The sequence below is a fragment of the Cyrtonyx montezumae genome, unplaced genomic scaffold (genome assembly GCF_038088225.1).
Source record: "Cyrtonyx montezumae isolate F1298 unplaced genomic scaffold, pur_monq_1.0 scaffold_25, whole genome shotgun sequence".
NCBI classification, from domain to species: Eukaryota; Metazoa; Chordata; class Aves; order Galliformes; family Odontophoridae; genus Cyrtonyx; species Cyrtonyx montezumae.
In genome coordinates, this window is record NW_027071992.1 from 11,905,638 (window position 1) to 11,921,088 (window position 15,451).

Genomic DNA, 15,451 nt, shown 5'->3' on the forward strand with positions numbered 1-15,451 from the left:
TGGAGAGTGTGTATTCCATACTTTTCACTACATCTGACATCATTTTGACAGACCTTTGAATTCTTTTCTTTTGTTACATCTGCATAGGAAATACGTTTTGATATTTTTTTGGTACTCACCAAGCATGGTTGTGTTCTCACACTGTTCCTTTCTGTATTCCCTCTCTCCTTGGGAAGGCTGCATGGCTACCTAGCAATGGCTACCTAGAACTTGATGGCAGCATTCTTTCAGTTTGTATTCTGGGGGAAAATATTACCTTCTTTAGGTGCTGACTTTCAGTATAAAACACAGGAAAAAAATATATATATATAATTCTACCAATTTTTATAGCACAATATCTCCATGCCTGGTGGAAAGTTTTCAACTTACACAGCTCAGCTGAACACACTGCACCCATATACCAAATACCAGTTCAGAGTGCGTTGTTCAGCTGCTGACCACTTCTGGAGATGGAGTGACTGGAGTCGGACAGAGGAACACACAACACTAGAAGCCCGTAAGTGTATCTCATTCTTTGATGGTTAAGAGAGGAACTTGTGAAGCTATGTACTTTTTAAATTAGCTGTCTAAAAAGCTAACTTTTTGTTAGGCAATAAATTGTGTACTGTGCAACTTGGAGAAAGAATCTCTTTCTTTATCTTAGCTCCTGCCAGAGGACCAGATATCTGGAGAGAGAGAAGTCCTTCTGGAAAAAGTCTGAGAATCTTCTGGAAGGTAGATAGAAAACTTAAAGTTTTAACATACAGTGTAATTTAAGTCCGAAAATCCATTTTCCTACAGATTTATAAAGGTATGAAGTTGGTAGTCATAAATAAATCAGATTTTCTTATCTTTTTATAGAACCGTCCACTGAAAAAAATATTTTTTCCCAAATGGGAATTTACTGAATTTTTGTAATTTAAACCTACATTGAGGAGCATTTCACTTGAACAATTAAATTTTTAGTAAATCCCAGGAAGAAAGGAAAAAATTAGAAACCTTTGTATTAATTTCCAAATTTACGGAGTTACGGTCTTTTCTGCCTGGATGTCCTATGCATCCCTCAGACAAGATTGGGATGCTAGAATCATATTATCTTCTTTAACTCTTTCCCTTCTTTTTTTTCTTGTAATATGTTTTTTGTCTGTTCGTAGCCCTTAGCCCTTTCTGAAGCCAATGGAAAAATTGTGTCTCATGAAGTATCCTGCTACCTGCTAGAGGAGTCACTGGAGTATAAAGAAGTCACGGAGCCCTCAAACAGTACTGAGATAAAACTTGAAAGGAGTGACTGCATAATTAGCGTTGTGGCCAAAAATCATGCAGGCTCATCTCCTCCTTCAAGGATAACAAGCGTGGAACTTCCAAGTGGTGAGTTCTCCCAGCGGAGAGCTTAGCACCTTCATAGCTTGGGGAATATGTTGGCAAGTTTGATGATTGAAAAATGAGATGATACATGCTTTGCTTGTTTATGTTTGGTTTCTTGTTTCGTTTTCCCAGGCAAATCCTCTGCATGGGGGAGGAAAAAAATTGCTGCTTTGCTCTTAGGGTAGTCTCTTTCCAATTAATTATGCTCTTCGCAAAAAAAGGAGGATGATAGTGTGTAGCCTCTCTCTATTGCTTTTCTGGAGACCTCCCAGGAACAAGGATGAAGCTTCAAAGCATTAGTATAGTTCTCTGATGTTTAAAGAGCTCAGTTTATTTCTGTGCATTCTTTTTGAGATACTGAGAAGTGTTATGTGCTGAAGAGAATCAGAATAAAGATTTGGAGGTGTTGTGTGTCTTTTTGAGAGAGGAATTGTCAGTTCAATGCTTCTGAGCTCTGCAGGAGAATATTAATTGAGTTGGCTGGTAAAATGTTGGCATCCTTGTACTGGGAGCTGGAGTTTGTAAAAAAAAAAAAAAAAAAAAAAAAAAAAAAAAAAAAAAAAAAAAAGGTAGGACTTTAACTTCCCAATTAAAACACTGCCACTCTTGCTGTGTGCTTTTGTAGATTAAAATAGCTGAGCCAGATAATGATTTTCTGCTCCTAACCCTGAGCTTGTGGAGCAGATGATATTGCACGTGGCTATTGAGAGTCCATGCTTCCCTGCTTGCCAGGAAGAGCGTGATCTCTGAAGTTCAAACTTTTGACTCTTTTAGCTGTTTTGTCCAGAGGATGTACCGCTTCTCCTTCTCCACTTAGAAAGCAGGTACCACAGTCATCCTTCTTACAACTCTGGCTCTGATAAGAGAATACTATCTCCTCCCAGGAAGACGCACACTTTGAATGAGATCTGCAGTGAGAGAAAAATGAACTTGTTTCTATGCAGAAGAAAATAATAGCTCCTAATGTTTCTTATGCTTCTCCAAAGCACCAAAACTTAAAAATGTATTCTCATTCTGCTTCCTAAAGGGAAAATTAATTGTTCAGAACAGCTAAATGAATAAAAATGCTTTAATAGCTCTTCTCATGCAGTACCAGATCTGGACTGTAGTTTCATAGGAGGTCTCTGTAATAGATTTATGGTGTGGGACAGCTGATGGCAGCTGGAGCTTTGCAATCACTTGCAGCTTTCTCTTGGAATGAGCACTTGGATGTCTGAGGTTCCCCTCAGTGTTACCCAACTTGCACTCCTTGGAGGTTTGCTCCCAAGCTGGTATAGGAATGGTCTGAGTCACTGACTGGAGTCATGAAAGATGACTCATTTACTGAACTGGATGACATTTCTACCCAAACATCTTTTCTGGCTGCTTCCTGTGTGCAGTCTATGTGTGCTTTCAGTGTCCATAGGAGAGCAGTGGCTCAGAGGCTTGAGATCTGTTGAGGTTTTGTGGAACCCAGAAGCACAAACAGAGGATACTCTGCCTTAATTAATTTGCTGCTGTCTCTGAAAAGTGCTGTACAGTGTTCAGGGCACATAATCTGACTGTTACAGACTCCTCTTCTACAGAAGTGCTATGGTGTTGGTAGTTGTTTCTACTGCTGTAGGTTACAGCTATAAATACGTCAAAATGAGCAGTACTGCCCTAGGTGAAACTCTAGTCTTCTGGCTTAGGAAATAATATTGACTGTGATGTATTGAAGCATTTTAGAGGTTATGTGCTTTCTGTAAGAACAGGAAATTTTCATGTCAGTAGGAAAATTAAAGCAGTCTAATTAGAAATATGTTCTTCCAGCATCACAGAAGAGTGATTTAACTGGATGCTTAGCAGGTTTTAGGGAAAAATACTACAAGACTTTTAGAGTCTTTGCGTAACCATATGTGTCTTTTCTGCCCAGCTAGCAAGCTAGAAAATGATTCTACACTTAGCTATATGTTAAAATTTTTTAGAGCTAAGCAGTCCTTCATCATTCACAGCATGTCTGTGAGAGTGAAGTTTTCACAACACTGCTTTTTAAAAACTGGCTTTGCCCTTCAACCTTCCGTGGTTTATGGATTTAATGACATGAAATAATAGACTCAATAGGGAGCATAAATGAGAACACTGAATAAGGGAAAACTCAAATCCTGAGACTGTTTTTGAAGATTGGTTGTGGGGCCGCAGCTGTTGTGATGGCCTTTGGAAAACATCTCTTAGCTCTGCAGGGTCCCATCTGACAGCCAGGGAAGGAAGCTGCAGGAATCAGAAGTTGTTCTCAGATCTGATTGGTTCAGAGGCATCTCAACCTTTAAAAATCAGAAACAAAAATATAAATAAAAGGTATTGCAGGTTTTTTTTGTTTCTTTGTTTCTTTTAATTTATTTACCCTTGGTAGACTGGAATCTCTGTGAAGTTCACCAGAGACTCAACTTTTGCCGTTGATTTTCAGTGAAAAATAAATGTCTGTGGTCAGGCGAGTGGCAGCAAGACACTGACAGAAACACAAAGCAAACTGTTAGCTGAAATAACAGCAGGAATTTATAGCTGCAGGCTCCTGCCAAATTGGTGTCAAGTCAGATTTGAACCTGCCATCAGCTGTAAATCCTTACCTTGAAAAAGTGCTTTTTTAGCCAGTCCTGAGCTACAGTACTTCTCATCATCATTCTTTAGACTGTGGGATTTGCTGCAGGCTACATCTGATTTCCAGCACTTCAGAAAGCATAGCTGAGTGTGCTGCTTTGAATTTCACAGTACCAGGAGTGCACGTTTCTCATTACTAGAAATGACTGCAGTTTATTAAACCTTTGTGCTGTGGCTGGAAGGCTTACCTCCAGCTTCAACTACAGATAAGTGTCTGGTCTCTGATGGATTTTTTTTGTCGTCTTTGTTGCAGACAATGTCAAAACAGATCGAGCCGTGGCAATGGGGAATGGAATTTATATTTCTTGGAATTCTTACCCCAACATGACCTGTGGCTATATAGTAAAATGGTGTCATTCATCTGGGTCTGAACCCTGCAGTGTGGACTGGCAGAAATTTCCTTCGAATACGACAGATGCAGTGATAAAATCTGGTAAGTAAGAAATCAGTTTTTCAGTTTTTCTGGTTCAACGTCTGAGTAGCAATGAAATGAAAGCAGTACCAATGCTACGGATCAAAGATTGTTGCTCTGTGCTTGTGTGTACGGATGAACCTCTACTTGGCATTGCATTTTTTTAATTTCTTATGCAGCCTTACCAAATCCAAATACTAGTCATCACTAAACTGTTATCATCATGCATTTATTAACTGTTTTTAAATTACCTTTTCTAGCTACACTCAACAACTTCTTGTTACACCAGAACACATAATGGTTAATCAAGGGTTTTGGGGTTTATTTGGATTCTAAACATAAAAAGCATTGCTTAGGATGGGGGGAATACTAATGCATTGTTTTTATATCAGGCATATTTTTAGTTTTTTTTTCCTTTAAGTGTGACCTCCATGTGTGGAATCACTTTCAGCAGTTGAAATTCCCTGGAATGGGGCACGTTCCAGGTCTCTAGTTGCTGGTGGGCAGATCAGGAAATGAGTCTCAGCTGTGCTGGGACTAGTAGGAGCAGAAAAGAAAAGAGAGGACCCACGAAACACACATTTTTGTTTTTTTTTTCTTTGCTCCCTGTAAATATTTATATTTACTTTCTAGAAGGGTTTGCTATATAAAGTTGTCATTAAATAAAATCATTTAAAACTGTGTACACAGAAAATTTGGGGTAGGTGAGAAATACACCTTCCTACTTGTAGTTACAATGCTGTGTCCATGTTGTTTTTGTTTGTGCTGGCTAGCTCTTGCTTTTTCTAAGCAGACAATACTGTTTCTGTCCTAAATGTGCTGCTCAACTCCTGCACTCTTTCCTGGGATGCTTTTTGAAGTGTGCTGTGTGAGAGTTTCGAGGCTGTGGGGGCTGGGATTAAGCTGCCATATTTACCTCTGTGTTCGGTCCTTCCTGAAGAATATCTTCATCTGGACCTGAACTCCTGCAAAACCCACTTACTTCTGTAGTGGTCCACAAGTGGCTGCTTGTTTAGGAAAAGATTGATAGAAGTTCAGCTAGAAAATACTTGTAGAAATCTCAGGAAGTTATACATTATTTATACAGTGTAGTATTAAACATGTATGCTTTTATCAAAGACATAAAAAGCAGGAGTTTGATGAATATTTGGATTTTGTAGGGTCATTTCAGACCTGGAGTTCATTGCTGAAGTGCTTCAGTGTCACTTTTGAGAGTTCTCTGAATTTCCTTTGCATTATTGCTGCAGTAAGTCTGTGTATTTCAAAATATATTTTTGTTTCCAAAGAGGAGGCAGGATCTACATGGCTGCTGTGGGAGGAAAGTAAGGGGATTGTTTCAGTAACTTCAGTTTGTGTTTCCTCATGGAAAGAGCAATTTATGCATTTTGAGTAGCTTATTTTGAATCTGTTTGTTTAGAAACAAGATCTCTCTAAGAGCTTTGCTTACTGCTCCTGAACTGTGACTAACAGTCCCTCGGTAACAGCGATTGTAAATAAAGATAGTGTTTGTATATAATACTGCAGTCAAAGGCTGTCATTTTTTTAATATGTATTTTTATAAGCATGTACAACGTAGAAGTTAAAAGCATCAGTGTTCTTAAGTGACAACTTCTCATTAGTGGGTTTTCTCTTGCAGCTCTGTTCAGACCTGGTGTGAGATACAATTTTTCACTATATGGCTGCAAATCCAGTGGATATCAGTTATTGAAAAACGTAACTGGGTATACAAAAGAGCTGCGTAAGTGTACTTTATCATTTAGGATCTTTGTAAAGTGAGATTGAACTGTGTCTGCTTTTAGCTCGGTGTTGGGAGAAGACTGAGACTAGAATCTTTATATAGTGCTACTGATTTCTCTTGCTCTTTGTATGTAATATTTCTTGATTGACTCCAGTTCTCAGCATGCAACAACTCAGTGTTCTCCAGCTTGTATTGCAGTATAGGGTTTGCTGCCGCAGAGTTTGCTTTACAGGCATTGGTCTTCAGTGTTGAAGGTGGAGACAGTGTGTACCCCAGTGATGTGGTCCCTTCTGCAGGAGAGAAAACAACTCGTCAAATCAAAGCAAACTTCCAAGAGCTGGGTTCCTTTGGCTACTGTAATATTGAGTTCCTTGTCATACTGAGTTTGCTCATTTCAGCTTGTTGGGGCGTGGACCAAGGCAGTGCTTACTTGCCTGGGGGTGCACTAGTGGCTGAATGCCCTCTCCTCCCAGGAGCCTGAACTTGTCTTTGCTCTTTGCAATCACAGCTCCTGTGTGAAATGTAACTACAGCACCCATTTCGCTTTGAATTTTAATGTGTTTTCTCCTGGAAGAGTTTGCTTAGAAAACCGAGCTGCCGAACAAATCCGATCCCTTGCAAAAACTGTTGTTTATTTCATTGCTAATGTTGAAGGTGAAATTGAGAAGATTTTACCAGAAACTCAGCTTTCATCCATTTGCATTTCTGTAAAAATAATAAACAGTCTCCCAGAAGGTTTTTCAGTGTGCATTCTCAGCAGAACTGGAAACTTCCAAGATAAAAAGATAAAAGCATTGGGTAATAAAAATGCATTGGACATGGGAAAATAACTGTTTTCATTTTGCTTAAAATCATAGGTTTATTCTAAACATCAAATTTGCTTTTGGCAGGTAATCGTGAAGTCAAAATAGATGCATTCTCAAACGTGAGTTCAGCACTGCTAGATAGTAACAGATCAGCATCTGGCATCAGATTTTTTTCTGTTACACAGCACCTGCTGTAACATTTTCACTAGGCTTCTGGAGTTGCAGTGAGGACTTGTGATGCCTGCTAAGGCTGTTCTTTTAAGCTGAGATAGATTTCCATGATAGCAGTGTGAAGTTTGTTTAATTTGAAGACAAGCTGTGCAATCACGCAGCTAAAGCCTTTAAAAGCCAAACAGTTCATAAGCTCTGAATGTTTATGCAGTCTTTTGGCATTTGTTTTATGAAGAAGGCTATTTATGAATATGGGTCTGTAAAAACGTTGCCCAAGATGAGATTTTTCTCTCAGCTGCTGTTATTAGACAAAGATGCAGTAATTAATGACAAAGAGATCAATGTAATTCTGTCTTGGTAAGAGTCACCTGTTCAGGGTTGTCATGTTTTTGAGAGTGGTGGAAGGATATTCAGGAAAAAACTGAACATGCCAGCTCTGAAATAAAACTGATACTATGGATCCAGCATTTAACTCTAGGCTGTTACTGACTATCTTCTTTCATAATTCTCCCTGCAGCTCCGAAACGTGCACCAAATTTTACTGTGGAAGAAACATCTTCAGATTCGATATTGGTGAAGTGGGAAGACATGCCTATTGAAGATTGTCAGGGGTTTTTAGAAGGATATCGGCTTTCCTTTGCAAAAGGTGAAAAAGATGCCTTAAAGCCCAGGCTTTTGGAATCAGGTAAATCTCTAGATCATCATTCCCTTGTTCAAGCTTTTGGGATTTTTCCCCCCTCATTTTAATTCCAATGAAAATTAATTCATTTTTATCATAGTTCACTTGCATTAGTCATATTATAGTTGGTAGTTGGCCCTTGATATGTAACAACAGCATTTGAAATTATCAGTTCTTTGTTTGATTAGCACAGTTGTTGTTTTTTTTTTTTGTTTTATTTTTTATAATATAAGGCATAAGTTGGAGAACATCTGGGTTTGCTGGGGCCACAGAGCTGTGCAGTGACTAAGTGTCAGTGTGGCACACTGCCTTGTGTACAGATGTCTTGGGTAGAAGAGATGTGGTGGAAGTTATGTGGCTATGTTTAAATGGGTATCTACCAGGACCCATATTGCAAACGCTTCTCTGTAGTGAAGTGAGGTCTAACTGACTGACATAAGAGAGCAAGCATGAGCGTAAAAAACTCAGCAAAATCCTGTGGTGTTTGCTGCAACACAGGCAGGCACCGTGACCAGAACTCTCTGCTTCAGTTTTCCTTAACATAGACAGCTCCTTGATTTTTATAAGCTGACTCCAAGAAAGACTTACTAATCCTGAGGATGTCTCTCTGAATCCATTTTTAACAATGTGTGCTTTTTTTCTTCTAAACAAACAGGGAATCCAGAACTTAAAGTTAAGAATATCACTGACTTAACAAAAAAGTCTTTGAAAATACTTGATCTTCAAGGAAAAACGAGTTACCAGCTAGACCTACAAGCCTACACTGCTGGTGGGTTGAGCCCTCCAAATAGCCTCTATGTGGTGACAAAGGAAGACTGTAAGTGGAAAATCCCTATCCATTAATGTTAGTTAGCACAGGGGCAGTCCAGTGTGTGTAAAACTGAGGTGGTTTTGTTGTTTTTTTCTTCTCCTGGTTACTTTAGGTAGTCCGTGCCTATTTTTTTATTTTGTTTTTTGTTTTTTTTTTTTTAACACAAAAAAAGATACAGTTCAAAGCAAGGGGAAAAAAAAGTCTTTTCTTATTCCAGCTACTTTATAATTCAGGCTAGTGTACGCAGAAAAAATAACTTAAAAACTTTTACTATAGGATAGAGTCTTCTTAAGCAGCTTGTTGTTTTTGTCAAGTTTCCCATGATGAATATCTGTTAATACGTGATGGGAAGAAACACATTGTGGAAATATTTACCCATTTCAGAATTGTAAACAGAGGCCTCTCTGCTTTTAATTCAGTTTTATCAATCCCCTGACAGAAACAAACCCTGGAAGATTGTTAGAAAAAGAGGTTGACTTTGGGGAACAAGAACTAAATGTCACGTGAAACAATGGGGTGCAACAAAAACACATGAAAAATCAAGTATAAGGCACTTAACATCGAGAAAGGCAGTGAGAGTGTATCAGAGCAACCCTGGGAGTTAAAGCATTTTAAACCATATAAAAGGCAGTGCAGTTTCTGCCGTGCTGTTGGCCTTTAAGAGCCACTATTAGAGGTGTAGCCAGTTCAGCTAACCTGGAAGTGCTATTCCAGTGCCTATTGAGAACAGAAATCACAGTGGCAATCAATCTTGTATTGCACATGTGCAATTAATTCAGAGAGAAATAATCTGCTTATTTCTGTAGCTATCACTGAATGAACCTTTTATGGGTGGACTTTTTCTCTTCCAGAAAAGGTGAAGTTTATGCTTTATGTTTTATAGGTCTTTTTTTATGGGCCAGTGTTAACTGAGTTTCTGCTTAGGTGAGATAGAAAATTCATAAAGCTTGCTGGAAACTTTGGATATCTTTAATGTCTCTCCTTTTTCTGTCCCCCAGCTGTAGGACTAATTATTGCAATTCTCATTCCTGTGGCAGTGGTTGTTCTTCTTGGAGTGGTGGCAAGCATCTTTTGCTATAGGAAAAGGGAATGGTAAATATCTGCATTCATTTCTGAACTTTTTCTGAATGTGTTTGCTTTAATACCAGTGTTTTTGATGATTTGAGTAATTCCTTTTTTTCTGCAAGTGCCCAGTTATGTTAGTGGGCTTTTACAGACCTGTGTGAAAGCAGGTGGCAAAAAAAAATATTCAAGAAGATGAGATAGAAACTGAGTTGGCAATAAGTGAGAATTAAGAATGCAAAAAGATTTTACAGGACTCTGTCTCCCAGTGAGCCCTGTTTATGAACAGTTTTCCAAAGCATAATTTGTGAGCTATCCACAAACACCCAGGTAGACATCCCACCTTCAGCTTCTCATAAATGTGGCATCTCAAGTTCTCTAGTTTTAAAAAAAAGAAGAAAAAAGAGAGAGAAAAAAAGCTTTGCTGTTATTTCCTTACTTTCTCCGAGTATGTAATGAAAGTATAACACACTGGATCTTTATACCAGATGTCTTCAGTATATTGAATTAAACTGAGATGTTCTGACCCCTTCAGTGTACTGGCAAACTGTTTCAGGGCTTGGTAACTTTAAAAAGTTCTTTTTCTCCCCTTTAAAGGATTAAAGAAACATTTTATCCAGAGATCCCAAATCCTGAGAACAGTAAGGCGCTGCAGTTTCAGAAGAACATCTGTGAGGTAACCTTTATTTTAAATCTAGCATTTTAAACTTCTAGAAGACGTTACAAGCAAAGAAATCTTCTGTGGGCTTTGAGTCTTCCACTCCAGTTGTAAAATAATTCTGTGGCAAAGGGGAGTGTGACAAGATGCTTTGTAACTTGTTGTCAGGCTACATCTGGAACTGTAATGTTGATGTAGTTACTTAGAAAGTTTGGGCTAGGAAAGAGCTGATGTGTTTCTGTCCTGCCTCACTAACAGCGAGTATTAATAGGTGGATATGATTCTCCCACATAGTTATTACTTCTGTGATAGTGTTAGGAGAAGTAGAAACTATGGTAAAATACAGCGGGCACCGTAACTGGAGCTTTGTGTAACATTTAGGTAACCTTCTGGACTGGATTCTGAGAAGCTGAGATCTGGGGAAACAGTTCTCAAACACTTACTGCAAGATTTGGAATCTCTTTAAGTTCGCTGAAATAGTTCTAATGTGAACAGGAATGTGTGATGAGACAAAATAAAAATCGAAGCACATTTATCTATTTATTTATTTATTGTACTAATGGCAGTGGAATGAGTGCAAGCCACAAGCCAGCATGCAGGCTTGATTTGTTACTTTCAGGATCTTCAGGTCTTCTAGCTTAGTCTCTGCCTTCTCCTTTTTTTTTTTTCACTTCAGGGGAATAAGTCACTTAAAACACTGGAAATGAATCCCTGTACCCCAAATAGTGTTGAAGTGGTGGAGACACAGTCTGCAGCTCCCAAAATTGAAGACACTGAGATGATGTCTGCAACAACAGACACTGTTGTGCCTGAAGATGGATCTGACTCAGAAACAGAAAACCACGTAGTTGTGTCCTACTGCCCCCCTATCATTGAAGAGGAAATCTCAAATCCCCCTATGGATGAACCTGTGGGGTTATCTCAGGTGGTTTACATTGACATCCAGTCAATGTATCAGCCTCAAATTAAGCCAGAGGAGGAATCAGAAATAGACATAGTGACTATCGCAGGCTATAAGCCACAAATGCAGCTGCCTGTCAGTGCTCTGAAAATAGAAAGTGGTTTACCTGCCGAGGAAGAACCAGATAAAACAGCAGGTTATAGACCTCAAGCAAACACTAATGCCTGGAACATGGACACTCCAGACTCTCCTGGATCAGTTGAAAGCAACAATGAAAATGCATCTTTTGGGAGCCCATGCTCCATTAATTCCCGACAGTTTCTGCTTCCCCCAAAAGATGATGAAGACTTTCCCAAGCCCAGTAACACAGGGTGGTCCTTCACACACTTTTTTCAGAACAAGCCAAACGATTAACAGTGAGTCATCGTTGCACCTGAACCTGCCTTCTAAATAAGCTCTTATTCCTGATGTTGTAAAGAAAGGATGAAACTGAAGTGCAAAAAGCATGCATTATTCTTGGAGACAGTCAGCAGAGGTTCTAGTAAGCTGAATGTTACCATGTTTAAGTTAGTGAAAGTGTTGATGTTCCATTTTAATAGAGGCTGAGGCCAAAATTATAGCAATTTAGTTATTACTGTAGTAAAATATATTGGATATAAGCAGTATTGAGTTTAGATCTCCTGATAAATATAGACAAAGAACTCTGCCTACCTTCACATAGTGTTCCAAGGTTAATATGTTCTCATACAACTCATAACTTGGAAAGATTGCTTTGCTTTGTTGTAGTTGTTCTCAACCATGCATACTCAAACGATATAGTCTCAACAGGTTTGCTCACTTGAAGATTTCGTTTATTGAAAACTTCAGTCTAATGTTTGATAAGGATATGGTTGGAAACTCTTACCTAGTGATAAACTAACAACAAATCAAAGTTTTACTTTGTTCCCACGTGAAACGGTATTGTCACTGTTTAACACTTTTAAAGCAACAGCCATTTAAATCTGTTGCTTTTTAACTAGACACTAGTTTCTGTACCTACTGTACAATGTTTATTCAGTGTTTGACTCAGGGGTACAAACTTGGGAAATAATGTGTAACACTGATTTAAACCTCAAAAAGAACTGCATAAAGTTTAAAACTTAAAAACAAAACAAACAAAAAAAAAAAACCACCCTAGAATGCTCTATACTTTTCTATCCTTTGGTTAAGGAGTTAATATTTCTTGATGTATTGCACTAATTTTGTATTTTGTATTTTATAGTTCAAGCTCCAGATCTCTTGCCTCAGAGTCATACAATATTCCATTCCCTCACAGTATTCAGGAGTCTTTGCATTATGCAGTAATGTAAGCCATGGGGAAACCTCTGACCACTAACACTAGTTGTACAAGCCATTTGGCATCAGAAATCAGATGTAGTACTACAGCTCCATGAGAACAAATTGCTCTTTGGATGGTCTTCATTATGTTAGCTTTGCTACCTGCTGCCTGGCTGTTCTCCACATTGTCTACCCAACAGGACCTTTTCCTACAAATCCTATCTAGGAGTGTGAAGGGGGATTTCTGCAGTGGCAGAAACTTAATGAGGTTTTAAGGCCACTAATTCTACCTCTCCTTTACCATACATGTGATGCAAAGATATCTTAAATGATGTAAATTTATATACTTAAAGAAGTGTTCAGAACAATCATCTATGATTTTTTTCATGTATGCATTTATAGGCAACTGTAATTGTAATATCTCACTGTGTAAATTTCTGGCTGTAGCACACTGAGTTTACTGGCTTACGAGACAAAGTGCTTTCTAACTTACCTGTTGTGTATTGTAAAACACAGTGAAGAAAGAAAAAACCTTTAACTGCTTGACCAAAGCAGATCTCCATGAAGTCCTAACCAGATCTTTGTGTAGATTTCGATTTCCTGAACAGGCTTGTGGCATTTGAAATTATTAAGATGGATGAGTGGATTTCAAACTGAGATCTTAAAATAGATAAGGATGCTGAATTGACTAAGTTGCTAGCTGTAATGTTGTGAGAACAGACCATAAGGGTGGCTAAGCTTAGCAGATGTTCGGTCTAGAGAACCACATGATCTGGCCATCAAAATAAAACCAAGCATTAGGTTAAGTGTAGTCACTGCAGTGGGTGCTGCAGTTTCAGACACTGACCTGTGTAATGAAAACACAGATTTCAAAACTGACAGAACACTAAAGGCAAAACACTAAGCAGCTTCCAAATCATTATCACTAACAACTGTGTATGCCTTCTGGAAGAGTGAAATGTAAAGACAGTAAGTTTAGATATGTTTGCAGGCCTGACAATGCATGGTTTGTTTGAAGAACAGGAAGTGCAGGTAGGATTCTGCTCTAGAAAATGAATTTTGGAACTAACAGAGCTGCAAATGAAAAGGCAGTGTGAATAGCTGGTGTCCATCTGTCACCAGGCATCCCTACAAGAGAAAGTTTAATGCCTAACTTATTACTGCTTGTTATTCAGAACACTAAATTAATACATAAAAGGAAGCAGTCCTTCTCTTTGTGCTTGATAGCTAGGCAATGATTATGTCCTAATAGTAGCAGTATTTTCTTTCTATTCCAAAGCGCACAGTACTTTATTTAAAGCCTGTTTCTTTTCACTCTCAGTCGTTTTTATGTTCTAATGAATTTTAGATTGGGCTGACATACACTTTTAACTGAAAGCAGAAGATGTTAAGAATGGAGGGCATGGGTAATGGTTTGTTACGTTTTTGTTTAGGGGAGCAGTTTCTCGATACAGAGGAGCAGTTACTGTTACACGAAGAACCCTAGGAAAAAAGAAAGTGCCCTGGGGGAACAGCTGATCTCAGAGAATAACAGTGCTTTCTTGTGGTTGCATTTTACAAGAAGCAACACCAAACTGAAGTCTGGTATTTGTTAACTTGGCAGAATGGAAGCCAGGGTGACTGCAGAGAGCACTCAGAGCTCACAGGGGGCAATATAACACCTTTTGCAGTGCTGTCGAGGAGAGTCAATTCAACACAGATCACACATTCAGGTTTTCCTTCGTGTTGCTCTTCATTTGCAGTAAAGGCAAAATCATTCGGTATTGCTTTGTTTCACAATGATTAGGTAGTAGAGAGTTGCCCAACTATAGGGTTGTCTTTAATGTAATCAGAGCACTCATTTAATTATCCATCGCTATTGTTTAATTTGTTTTTGTTTTTGTTTTTTTAACTTAGATAATTGTTTTTGATCTGTGTTCCAATTTCCAGGATGTAGGACAGGAGAGTTCCATTAAGAGCAGAGGCTTACCATATCTTGTGTTTGTAGCCCTGCAATGGGGCTTCACCTGTATGCTACCAGTGAGGACTCCTTTTCAAACATCTATCTTAAATCTTCTGCAGCAAATCCTTACTACCGAATGAGTACTGAGAGGATATGTGCTTATTTAATAGCCAGAGAGGATATGTGCTTATTTAATAGCCAGAGAGGATATGTGCTTATTTAATAACCAGTGGAGACACCTTTCAGCATGTATGTGTGGAGCAGTAAGAATGAGAGACAAGGATCATCAGAGAACAGGCTTGCTTTTTGAGCCCAGGTGATTTGTTGAACCAGTGAAGCATGTTTGAGGAAGTATTCCATACCAAAAGCACTACAAAGCATCGTGCTGTTCAGCCTCAAGATGTTTTGATGTCAATTGTAAGACTGAAACTTTGGGCTTCAAAGGAGATCAGACTCCTTGTTCTCCTGCCTTTGTGCTTTTGAGTAAGTCTGTGCAGTCAAATTAGATGTGAGTGGAACCCCTTCCCTCTGTTTTTGAAAAAGGTATTAGGAGAGTAAATGTACTGCGTTGTTGTTTTCCAAAAGATTTTGTTTCTTTATTGAAACTCTGTTTTAATTTTTTTTTTTACTTCTTGCTTGTTTTCCTAGAAAATTAGGAAATAAAAAAAAAGGGAAGAAAAAAAATCCTTGAAGGGTTCCGAGTAGAAGAGCTTTTGTCCAAAAGCACTTCACTCCTAACTCAGTGCTTCACTCCTCTGATTGAATTGTCCAGAGATGCAAGGTGCCAGTGTCAAGCTATTTCCTTCTCAAGCAAATCATCTATCAGCATTGCTGCTTTTTTTTTTTTTTTTTGAGCCATATCTGTCATATGTGACAGTTGGGTTTATTTTTTCTTTTTATGTTTTTCAGTACTGTTTATTTCTTGCATGCAACATCAGTCATGTCTGATTAGCATCGTGCACTCTTCTTGACTTGTTCATTATTGTTGTGACTG

The 15,451-nt window shown here is 38.5% G+C and overlaps 1 protein-coding gene across 3 annotated transcripts in view; it reads left to right on the forward strand.

Moving 5' to 3' along the window:
* Positions 1-15,451, forward strand: part of LOC136050809 (leukemia inhibitory factor receptor-like) — a 177,837-nt gene that overhangs the window by 35,468 nt on the left and 126,918 nt on the right. For all 3 annotated transcript variants that reach the window (XM_065739923.1, XM_065739925.1, XM_065739924.1), the window contains exons 11-20: positions 331-496; positions 644-714; positions 1,134-1,347; positions 4,214-4,393; positions 6,009-6,110; positions 7,605-7,772; positions 8,422-8,583; positions 9,576-9,669; positions 10,237-10,315; positions 10,974-13,366. In XM_065739923.1, the coding sequence (XP_065595995.1) occupies positions 331-496; positions 644-714; positions 1,134-1,347; positions 4,214-4,393; positions 6,009-6,110; positions 7,605-7,772; positions 8,422-8,583; positions 9,576-9,669; positions 10,237-10,315; positions 10,974-11,612 (1,875 nt within the window). In that variant the 3' untranslated portion in view covers positions 11,613-13,366. The remainder of the gene's footprint in view (positions 1-330; positions 497-643; positions 715-1,133; positions 1,348-4,213; positions 4,394-6,008; positions 6,111-7,604; positions 7,773-8,421; positions 8,584-9,575; positions 9,670-10,236; positions 10,316-10,973; positions 13,367-15,451) is intronic.